General features: G+C 36.9%; 1 protein-coding gene across 3 annotated transcripts in view; it reads right to left on the reverse strand.

Moving 5' to 3' along the window:
* Nucleotides 1-12462, reverse strand: part of LOC122807296 (collagen alpha-1(VII) chain-like) — a gene marked incomplete at its 5' end in the record, with an annotated part of 1562855 nt that overhangs the window by 1363156 nt on the left and 187237 nt on the right. For all 3 annotated transcript variants that reach the window (XM_044078425.1, XM_044078422.1, XM_044078423.1), the window contains 1 exon segment: nucleotides 2002-2064. In XM_044078425.1, the coding sequence (XP_043934360.1) occupies nucleotides 2002-2064 (63 nt within the window).

Below are 12462 nucleotides of genomic sequence, written 5' to 3' on the forward strand. Positions count from 1 at the left end.
GCATGGATTTAGACCTTGTCATAGTACATCCTCAGCCCTTCTCTCCTTCTCCCATACAATAAATCAAAACCGTAAGGACAACAAGCTCTCCTCAGCCCTCTTCCTTGACCTATCCAAGGCATTTGATATGGTAAATCACCAGCTACTCAAACACATTAAAATCACTCTCCATAGATAACCTAGAAATTACTTGGTTTCATTCTTACCTAAGTGACAGACAACAAGCTGTACTATGAAAGAATAACTTATCGTCCCTTTTACCAGTCACCCTTGGAGTCCCACAGGGATCTATATTAGGTCCCCTCCTATTCTCCATATTCATTAATGACCTGTACAAAGTCATCCCTGATGCAACTTGTATTCTGTATGCAGATGACTCAACCCTAATCTGCTCTGCCACCTCCCCCATAGATTTACAATCCTTGTCCCAAATCACTTTCAACAAAGAGAAATGACTCACTGGTTGCCAACTACTATTAAACCCAAATAAAACCAAACTATTACTTTTCTCCCCACCTGCAAGGTCTCCTCATCACCTCGTACCATAATATCTAACAATGGTACCATAATTTTCCCAGAACCTAGTACTAAACTTTTGGGAGTGATCATCGACAACAACCTCAAGTTTCATGCTCACATAGACAAAACTATTAAAACAGTTAATAAAAAAATTAGGCTGTTATACAGGATTAAACCATTCCTAACCCCATCTGCTAGAACTGTTATTGCCCATACACATCTGCTATCGACCCTTCTTTATGCCTCACCCATCTTCGTAAACCTAAGCAAATCAAACCTCAATAAATTAACTAGGTGCTACAATAACATTGCCAGATTTGCCACAGGATCAGCTTATAGAACCCATCACTGCCTTAACCTTCAGTCATTAGACTGGCTTGAACTACCCTATCAACTGCAATATAACCAACTAATAGTTGTTCACAAAATCCTCTACCAACCAGACAGTAGACCCATACTGAAAAATATTATTACCCCCCACAGTAACCTAAAATTCCTTCGCTCTTCCAAAAAATTGCTAGTGCAAACTGTTAAAACCAACAATTCAGCTGGAGAATCATTATTCTCCAACTCTGCTTGGAAAAACTGGAACCTACTTCCTACTGAACTCACCACTGACCCCTCCTTATCCTAGTTCAAAAAAATCCCTTAGGAAATACATAGAAATGCAGTGGCTTTGTCCCTGTACAAACCCTGACTAACCCCCATTCAAACATAATTCATAAATGAGAACCTCATTACAGGAATAAAACTCTGACTCTCTAACTGTTTAAAATACTGTGTATCACCCACCTACTGGAAAGATTTAAAGTTAATACTACACCATGTATGATAACCTCATTTAATACATGTGTTTTCCTTTTTCAGATGAAACCTTTAACTATTTCTTTCTCAGCTACTTGCTTCCAACCTTTGCTGTGTGTATGTAAGAAAAACATGTACCTGTCTCTACATATCGTTAAACAAATCTCAGTTTTGTGATAACTCACTGTAATAATTTCACTGTATTTACACTTGTTTTTGTTCTTTGGAGCTTTTCTCCCTGGGCCTCCGCTGAAGATGGACCTGTATCCAGTCAGACTTTCCCGGTTAATAAATGTAAAATAAATAAAATAAAAAAATTTCCATTCCTACTTGATGCCTGAAACTTCTGCTAAGCTAAGCGAGAGGTCATCTTACACTTCCTCTCCTCATGTTTTAAATCTTTCACTATGAATGGATCTGATGAGGTCAGCAGATATGTATACATTGCTCATGTATAAGGTGCTATATATTTATATAGAAGCTTAATTTTACTGTAGCCAAAGATATTATTAATGTTATATAAGAAGAAACTTCCTCAGCTATTATGATGCAGGTGGGATTTTTACATGTAATCTAATATCTGTCATTGTCGCTAAAGTGCTCTGTACTTAAGCCATTAAATTAACATAAGTAACTCCATATGGCACAACACTAGGTAAAAATTGTCATGAAACTTACCGGAGTTCCAGGCTCTCCCTTTCTTCCTGGAAGTCCACCACCAGTAACAGAACCAGACTCGCCCTAGTTAAATTAAAAACAGCATGAAAATAGCTCTCTAAGCACATTTTGTTCCACAGGCCCTCAGCTCTTAATACACATAATGCATTTTAAATACAGATAAGTTAATGCAATAGACTTCAACTATTATCTCTTTGCCTGCACATGAGGTATGGACGGCTGTACTTTAACATGTTACATAATAAAATGGCTGCATCCTGAGCCTTTTGATAAAATCAAGTTATAATCTCAAAGTGCAAACACACACTGAGACTTCCAAGATGGCTGCACATTGAATAACAACTTAATTTTGGCTCTCCTAGTATGAAAACACAAACTTAGCAAAGAAAGCCAGTGGCCCTAGATTTCTGTATAAATTTCAGTAACTGACTAGTAAGTGCACTGCCTGGATGCCAGGAAAAAAGAAATACAGAGGACCTGAAGGAAAATCAGCTACAGAGGGTGACAAAAAACACTGACTGGAAAAAGTACTGTAGCTGTTCAACAAAAAAAAGTGCAAGCTCCAGACATAACTTCCACTAACCTTGAGGAAGGTATAAAGCAACTGCACACAGACATGACTAAAATAAATGAAACACTGATGGAGTATATCATCTCAAATAATAAAAGACTGGAAAAAAATGGAAGCAGTTTTAAACAGATACTCAGATAAGGTGATAAAACTGCAAAACTCAGAGGTCAAAATGAAGAAAAGGCTGGCTAAATATGATACTATACAGAAAGAGATGTTTCAAGAAATAATAGACTTACAGGATACAGCACATAGAGAAAACCTGAGATTTTTGGCTGTACCTGAGAAGCCGAAAGGAATAGACTGTATTAATTTCATGAAAGCACAAATAAGCAACTGAACTGGTATTACACAACTGGAACTGTTAATAGAAAGGGCACATTATGTGCATGCTCCAAAAATGGCTATGAGAAAACCACATACACCTTTAACAGTAAAAATGCAATCTTACCAGCAGAAGGAGTTGATTCTAACAAAACTGTGGCATTCAGAAAAGTACTAAAAGTGAGAGCCTGCAGAGTGTTTGTGGAGAATGACTACTCATTGTACACTAAGCAGAAGAGGAATAAACTGATTCTGTTATATAGGGAATGTCGAGAAGAAGGCACAAGATTCAAACTGCTGTACCCAGCTATCTTCAAAATATTTATCCCTGGAGGAAGAAAACATTTTTTGATGAAGTACAGTCTAAGGAAGAAATACAAAAGTTTGTCCAACAAAAAGTGAGCTGTGAAACAGAAGAAGATTATTCTTCTTGTTCTTCTGGTAATAAAGATCACAGAGAGACTATGTCAGTGAAACCTTTTCAAGTGTTTTAATGGAAATGCTTAAGAGAGGGGGGGGAGCACAAGAGTTGACTCAAAGAATTGAGAGTGCACTGGAGATGACGAAGAGACAGGGTTTGGGAGACGGAGATGAACAAGAATAGAAAAAGAAAATCTGGAAGTATTGGACTTTCTTGGACTTTGTTATACTTGTAAGGGACTCTAAAGCATATGCCCTACTTCATGTCATCAATGTTTGGAGACTAAAATCAGTAACTTGGAAATTGACAAATGTGGGATTATAAAGCATATATTTGTGAAACAGGACAGAACAAGAAAATCTGGACATATTGGACTTGTTTGGACTTTGTTAAACCTGTAGGGGACTCTAAAGCATATGCCCTACTTCATGTCACTAATGGTTGGAAAAATACTCAGGAGAGGAGAATAGGAGGGAAGGAGTTAACTGTACGTAAAACAACATTTTTCCTTAACAGTATTACTTACGTGGTGCATGATTTTTTGCATATTATAAAGTAAAGCTCTCCATTATTTTTAAGTTTAAATGGGTATACTAATGTAAATAGGTGCTTGTGTTTATTCTTTTTGTTTCTTTCTCCCTTCTTACCTCTTTCTCCTTGTTCAATTTTAAGAAATATAGGCACTGTAATGTAAACAAGGGGATCTGGTTAAAACAGCATGACAAAAGAAAAATTAGTGTGCATTTTCTCATTCTTGCATGGGGGACTGACTGGTTTAAGGCCATTAACTTTATATACTAACAAGATTTAACAGTAAGAAGTAAATGAAAAAGAATACTGAATATTATAAGCTCTTTTTTTCTAGTAAACAGTCCTGTATCTGGTTCTCATGGCACTAGCAGACAATATGATAAAGAGAAATGGCTTGGAGAAAATGTTTTCTGAAAGCATTTAAGTGTTTTCCAGCTGGGAGACTTATAAAATAAGGAAAAACCAGACAGCACTTAACAGAATCACAGGCTGTACCATGAGTCTTAGCATGGATGATCTTTCTTTCTGTTTATTTCGAATCTGTGTGTCTGGCTGTCAGTTTGGTACATGTGATCCTATTAGGAGGGTAAAACTTTAGTATCTGAAGATGTACATAGTTTTGTGTGTTATTATTATGTTAGTAGGTTTTGTGGGTGGGTTGAGTGTATGTGTATATTTTTCTGGAGGGTTTTCAAAAAAAACTAAAATTTCTGCAAGATGTGACATAGGCTCAAATGGAGATGACAAGAAACAATTGTACAAAACATTAACCTGCCAAACAGTGCATGCATGTAACACAATAGCTTGAACTAGACATTTAATAGAGAAGCTGTTATACATAAAAGGTAGGAATAATAATCCCTCAAGAATATGATTCTTTCTATGTCTTTAAACGCTAATGGTCTCACAGATAAATTCAAAAAAGAAAAAGTAGTGCCCTATATTAAAAAATGTCTGCATGTCCTCCCCGCGGTCGAGTGGGCATTCAAAAGACATGCGTTGAATGGGCATGTCTTCATTGAAGGCTGGGCATCGGGCTGGCAACTCGACACCATAAAAACCAACTGCCAATCATTAGCGGACCGGAGTTCCGCTGTGGCGACCCCTAACCGGGAAAAGCCGAAAGACAAGCAGTGCAAATTGTGCTACAGGAGACACACCTGGAAAGAACTGAACATGTGAATTTGATAAAGAAAGGTTTTCAAGATGGTTATTCAGAGGAATACCTGAGGCAAAGGAAGAGAGGAGTACTTACATTAACTGCAAGAGAAGCTCTAATGGTAATATAAGAGGGAAAAAAGTCAATAATGGTAGATTTGTAGAATTAAAGTGGCTACTGGAAGGGAGGAGGATTACATTGGCATGTATTTATATTCTACCAAAAACTGCTATAATGGAGCTTAAGAGAATTCTTGTTGAAATAATCAGCTTTCAGCTAGGATTATTACTTAAGGTGGGGTGAGAACTGGAATTTGATTTGCAACAGTAAAGATGTGTCCGGGGGGCTCAGAAAGGAAAGTATAATAAAGGTGGGTATATTTTTAAAGAAATTTATGAAAATGTTTGGCATGGAAAATGTGAATTCAGTATTAGGAATTCTGAGTGAATTTATATATTATTCTCCAAGATACAAAAACTGGGCTAGGCTAGACAGAATTTACATTTCACAAGAACATGATTATTTAATTGAAGGTCATGATACGCACCCAATAACTATTTCAGATCATGTGCCAATAATAACTAAAATAAAAACACAGAGTAATGAAATAAAAATGAGACATTGGCACTTTTACACCTATCTGATGAAAAAAGAGAAATTTAAGGAATGGGTAGTAGAAATTATTCAGGAGCTATTAGAAAAGACAGAAACTTCTGAAAATATAGCTAAGGAGTGGGATAAAATTAAAGAAAGGGGAATATGGTTTAGAAGTAACAAGAATTACTTAGAGGGACGGACAAATATTAATGTATTGCAAAATAGGGGGAATCTCACAGAACAAGAAGGGGAGTAACTACAGAATGCTAAACAGAAAATATGGGATTTTTCTCAATAATATGCATGAGGTTAGAAAGATTGCTGTTAAGCAACTGTTGATAATAACTGTAGAGCAGAAAAACATTTAGCACAACAACTCAGGCAACAGAAAGTAGAAAGGGCTGTCACCAAGCTTAGGGAGCCTGTAACAAGGAAGATAACAAGGGATCCTGTAGAAAGTATTAGAAATATTTTGGAAATTTTATGAAAGTTTGTATAAAATGGAGAAACATGGAAATCAAGAATAGGTACAAACGGAAATGTTTATACAAGAATTAAATATGGCAAGGTTAGAGGGAGAGGAGGCTTAATTAATAACAGTTAGGATAGGAGGAGATCAGATAAAAATGGTGATGTATAACCAATATATAGGAAAGTCCCAAGGAATAGATGGTATTGCTGTGGAAGTTTATTTATTTTTTTTATTTATTTTATTTTACATTTGTTAACTGGGGGTGTTTGACTGAGCCGAAAAGGCCCTTTTTCAGCAGAGGCCCGGGGAGAAAAGCTCCACAAAGAAAAATTACAGACACATTTAGTTATTTAGACATGATCAGTATACACACAAATTACAAGAGACATGTTTTTACAGTGGTATGCGGCACAAACAGTTACAGTGGAGAGAACAATCAAAAAAATATGAATTTTAAAAATAAAGGTAAGTAATAGATTTGTGGTGTACGGCTGAACTTTGGAACATAGGTAGAATACATACATAGTACACATGTACAGTACATACATTGTAGATTAGCCAGTGTTTGTGAGTAAGATTGAAAAACTATTATCAATTGCTTTAGATTTACTATGTATATGTTATCCGCTTTCACTAGCCTGGGGAGCAATCATGGCACTGCCAACTTTGCTTGAGATGGTCTTTAAAGGAGGCTTTGGATGATGTGTTTTGAATGCTAGTAGGGACAGAGTTCCATTTTTTATCCACCAAACTACTATATAGTGCATCTCCAAAGCTATTGTAGCTGTTGGTGACTTCTAGTAGTAGTTTGCTTGATGATCTAAGAGGCCTTTTGGCTGAGTGATGTTGTACTAGGTTTTTGAGGGCAGGACACTTATTGGGGAGGTAATAGATAGAATGACAGAGGCAGAGCTGATTGTAGGTTAGGAGGTTGGGCCAGTGGAGCTGTCTCAAAGCAGCACAGTGATGAGTTCTATATGAGCAATTTGCAGCAAAGCGGGCAATTCTGTTATAGCAAGCTTCCATTTTGCTTAGTTCAGTTTTGTTGAGATTAGTCAGAATGGGAGATGCATAGAGTAGGGTGGATAGAAGTTGGGAGCGAGCAATGGCTGATCTTGTGTTGTTGGTAAGAAATGGTTTGATATGGTAGAGTGACCCCAGTTTGGCATGTACTTTTTTAATAGTTAAGTTCAGATGACTATCAAATTTTAGGTGGGAGTCTATGGTTATTCCCAATAGCTTAGCCTGTGCCACTGGAGCAATTGGAGTAGCATTTGTGGAGTAGATAGTGAATTGACTGTTAGTGTTTTTGTTAGAACTGGTTATAATCATAAGCTGAGTTTTCTTTGGATTGAGGATAAGTTGGGCTTTGGTAAGGTAGTTTTCAACGTCAGAGAATGCTAGTTGAGTTGTTTGCAGGAGGGTGGGAATGTTTTGTGCAGCACAGATTAAGGTAGTGTCATCTGCATACTGAATTATAGATGCATGCTGTGTGGAGGTCATTTGTGAAGACTGTGAATAGTAGTGGTCCTAAGATAGAACCCTGGTTTGGAAACTAGGAGGGAAAAACTGATGCAGATCTGGAAGGTTTTAATGGCATTTTAAGAGGAGGAGAAGTATCAACATCCTGGAAGAAAACAGTGGTAACTGTAATACCTAAAGAGGGTAAAGATCCATCAGATCCAGCTTCATACAGGCCCATTTCAATACTGAACCCCAATTATAAAGTGTTTGTGTCTATATTGGCTAAAAGAATGGCAAATGTGATGCCAAAATTGGTAGATATGGATCAATGCGTTTTAGTGGAGGGGAGGCAAATATATGACAACATAAACAGAACAGTGATGATCCCAAGGGAAGCAGAATGTAAGAAAATACCACTGTGGTTGATGGATCTTGATGCAGAAAAAGCATTTGACAGAATAAGTTGGGATTTAGCAGAGCAATGGAAGCATTTACATTCCCTGATAAAGTTATAAGGTTGATTAATAGGACATATGAAGGTTTTGAGGTGAACATTAATGTGGGTGGGGTCCTTTCTGATAACCTCTGCCTGAGCAGAGGAACTAGGCAGGGGTGTCATCTCTCCCCTTTGTGATTTGCATTATATTTAGAACCACCGGCAAAGAAAATAAGGGACTCAGAAATTCAGGGATATAATTGGCATGGTAGTCATGAAAAAACTGTTTCTACTTGCAGATGATATTATTTTATACCCAAGAAAACCAGAAAGGGACATTATAATGCTAGGGCACATAGTGAGACAATTTCAAACTTTTTTGGGATAGAAAATTAATGAAGCTAAAACAAAAGCAATAGCGGTAAATTATGTACCCACATGCAAATGGGTTCAGCAATATCCAGAACATTATAAAAAGAAATATTTAGGAGTATAGATTAAAAATGTGGCAGCTAAGGATATGTGGGAAGCGACTAAACAAAAGATAATACAAAAACTGAGAAAATGGAAACTCTGTTATATGGATATTGATAGTAAGCTACAAGCAGTTGAAATGTTTTTAGCCCTTAAGTCTTACATAGAGGTCAGGCATAGTTCTATCAACCAGAGGAGAAGTTGTACATAGCAATTAATAAAGAGCTGAAGGACTTTACCTGGAAGGGGAAGATGGCAAGAGTCAAGTGGGATAAGCTGATTCTGCCAGTAGAACAGGGCATATTGGGATTACCCAAGTTGAAGGGGTATTTTAGGTCAACACAGGTAAGGCTCCTATATATATAGCACAAGCAGAAAACTATAATTCAAAGTGGAAAGAGATGATGATGATGGTGATACAGGTGGAACCTCAAGAAACAAGGAGAGGCTGGAATTTTGGATGCAGGCCTTTAAGGATAGCAACAGTAATGATACAGAATATTATATTCATAAAGTATCAGAAGGTATTCTAAGAAATAAGACAACATGGGAGTGTAGAAAGGAGATTCTGCCAGTAGGGATGACTGCAATTAGAGATACAGACAACAGGCAACAGGGAGTGGGAATATATTGGAGAAAACTGGTAAAGGAGCCAATGTCTTGGGAGCAAATAACTAGAGACAGAAAGTAATAGAATGGGAAGATGCCAAGAATACATTTAAATTACAGGCTAGAGACTGCATTCCATATCAAGGATTGATATCAAGGTATAGGCAAAGAGAAAGAAATGTGTGGGTGGGGGGGGGGGGCTCCAAAATGAAAGATCAGCACTAGTAGAGTTTTTAGTAGCATCAAGAACAGAAGTTGTCCTTAAGAAAGAAATAATTAGTACAGCATATAAAATATTGTATGATAACTATAAGAATCAATCAGAGGAGGTTAGAAGGGATTGGGAAGAGAGATTAGATAAGCAATTCACAAAAAAACAACGAGAAGATATATGTATGTCTCTCAAATATTCAAAAAATCTAGAAGATTTAGGATCTTTGCTTGGAAGTGTTTACATAGGTATTTTTATACTCCAAGCAAACTCCAAAGTAGTTTTCCTCAGGTAGACTGCAAATGTTGGACGTCTGATGGGGAAGAAAGAGGTAACTGGGTAATATTTTCAAGGGATTTTGACAGACTTTAAAGAATTCCTTGCAAACTGGTCTGCCCAAGATGCTGGATTAGCAAAATGGAGTAACTAAGCAGATAATTCTTTTGAGCTATATTACAGAATCAGAATTGTCTAGACATAGTAAGGCCTTGCTGAGTCTAATTATGATGGCTGCCAAAAAAAATATTACTAGAAAATGGAAATCCAAGTCTAAACCAATTTTTCTAGAAGTAGTAAAGATAGTAACAGAGATAAAACAACAGGAAATGGGATCTTCAGAAAAGGGTAGGAGCAAATTACATAGGAAAATGAGAAATGTGGGATCAATACATACAGAGGAGGAATGAGGATTAAAAGAAGGCAGGATTTGAATGAGCTATGTAAAGGTTGACTGGATATTTTAAAAGTGATGTATAATGTTTGCAGCTACAGTTGTCAGCACAATTTGGAATGTATAATGTGTACAACCGAGACTGTGTCCCCATGGTTTATTTTCATTTTTATAAATGTAACATCGCCTATGTCATACATGATAATTTAATACAGATGTTTCTTGTTTAAAAAAAATTACAAACACACATTCATATTTCCAGAATCAAAAGTACAAAAGCAAAGTTTCTGAGCACCATGTCTTATAATACAAGACATAAACAAAGTACAGATTATTTTTTGTAGTTTCATAAACAACATACAGTACATTTATAGCCGTTCAAGGAATAGGCTTACTGTCAGCTGCATTTTTATGCACCATGTTAGCTTTCATGTTAGTACAGGCAATTCTGTCAATGTTGCTTGAATATTGCTACATTTATAGAAATATGAAAGTTATGACTGCATAACTAAATACATGGGCAACATGCCTCTAGATGCAATGGTGTCCAGCATGTAAGCTTTAAGCTGATAGCCTTCTGTGGACTGTATGTAATCTGTTTTTGCACTTAATAATGTAAATGTGAATGTGCAATAGCAGATGCCTGGATGACCCTAAAAAAAAAAAGAACTGGAACATCTGGAGATATTCCTAGGGGTAAATGGGATATCAAAGAAGATGACATACCAGCTGAACCCAGAAACAGTCACCCTTTCAGACACATGTATGTGTGTGCGTGTGTGTGTGTGTGTGTGTGTGTGTGTGTGTGTGTGTGTGTGTGTGTGTGTGTGTGTGTGTGTGCGTGTTTGTGTGTGTGTGTCTGTCTGTATGTGTGTTAACCACTAATCCCATATAACAACAAAACTTCGAATAAACATACAGGATAAAGTTAGTAGCTTATAGTCCTAAACCTTTATGCTAAACAGCTAGACATTGTTTATACTATTGGAGATCTCACATAAGCGACATTAGCAGAGACATAAGCACGGTACACATACTAACATAAGCAGGTGAGCAGTGTTCCTATCCCCTTTCTGTCACCAGCAGTGAGCGTGAACTCCCTTATCTTACAGGGATACAAGTATAGGGCTGGGAGAACACAGAGCAACCACAGATTGGCAGACTGCTGCTTCAAACTGTTTCACACATGGAAACTTTGTAGAATATAACTTAGATTTAGTTATTTGTAATCTGTGCTTCTGGTTGTGAAACACGTGTGGATATGATGTTTATGTAAATAAGCTACACAGGGTTCAGTAGCAGGGAACTGAAGTAGTGATATAACAACCACTGCTAAAAATAAGTAAGAAAAAAATGCAGACTGATACTGTGGTCCTTAGAATTAAACTGCAACACTTGCTACAGTTGCGCAGCTGACACATGTCAACTGAGGGTTAAAACAGAGCCTGAATATTATCTTCAAACTTGTGCAACTGTTTCTGTATTTCTTACCCTCATTTCAACCTTCTTGCAGTCCCTGCCTTCTGCTACTTAAATAAGTTGCCAAATATGTAAATGTAGCTATACACAAAAAGAACAGCATAACCTGTGCAGCTGAGGTCATTTAGTTAGTACATATTGCGCCTGTTGGATTTAGTTTCATTCCCATTCATACAATTTCCACTGTTCATTATGTGCATTTATTTGGCTTCCACCATGAACGACTGGTAACATCATCTCAAATTGGCATTTCCAAGTAATATCTTCATGCCCAAATACCTAAATCTACCAGTAGAGATGAGTGGGACAGAAAAACTGAGACAATTTTATTTATTGTTATTATTATTATTATTATTATTATTATTATTATTATTATTATTATTACTATTATTATTATTATTATTATCATGCCTAGCATGACTCATAGCATGGCTTTAGTCTCACTTTTAATACTTCAGACTTTCTTTTTTATACCAAAAATCATATTTGTGCCAACACAGACAAAGGGGTTTTACCAGTGCTTTAATCACAGGCTTAAGGTGGCTTTCAGTGCATGAAAGCACTCCATTCTGATCAATAAAGTGGTCAATAAACTACATAAACAGTCCTTCCTTGACTTTGATACCACTCTGGCCAGGGCTAACCAAGTTCTGTATGACAATACCTTATCCTGCACTGTGGCCCCCTACATCTGGAATGCCTCAAGGGACACTCCTAGGGAGAATCCCCTTATTTGCATTAATGTCCTTCGCTTTCCTCTTCATCATTATTAATTGCATGAAATGGACCAGATGTTACCACCATTCAAACATTCTTACAAAACAACTTAAATAATATCATCACCTACTTTACGTAGGTAATATCATCATCTACATTCACAGCTCAGACTTCCAAGTTATTACCACTCAACCAGACTCTACAGTTTTCAACACCCCAGGCAAACTTTCTTTCTCCACAATATTCAGTGAGTCTTAGGGCGACCCCCATTACTCAAGCCCAAAACTTCAAATACTTAAAGTTGGACCTCTTTCTGAATATTCCCT

The sequence above is a fragment of the Protopterus annectens genome, chromosome 7.part0 (assembly GCF_019279795.1).
Source record: "Protopterus annectens isolate FY-2018-M chromosome 7.part0, PAN1.0, whole genome shotgun sequence".
NCBI lineage: Eukaryota > Metazoa > Chordata > Ceratodontiformes > Protopteridae > Protopterus > Protopterus annectens.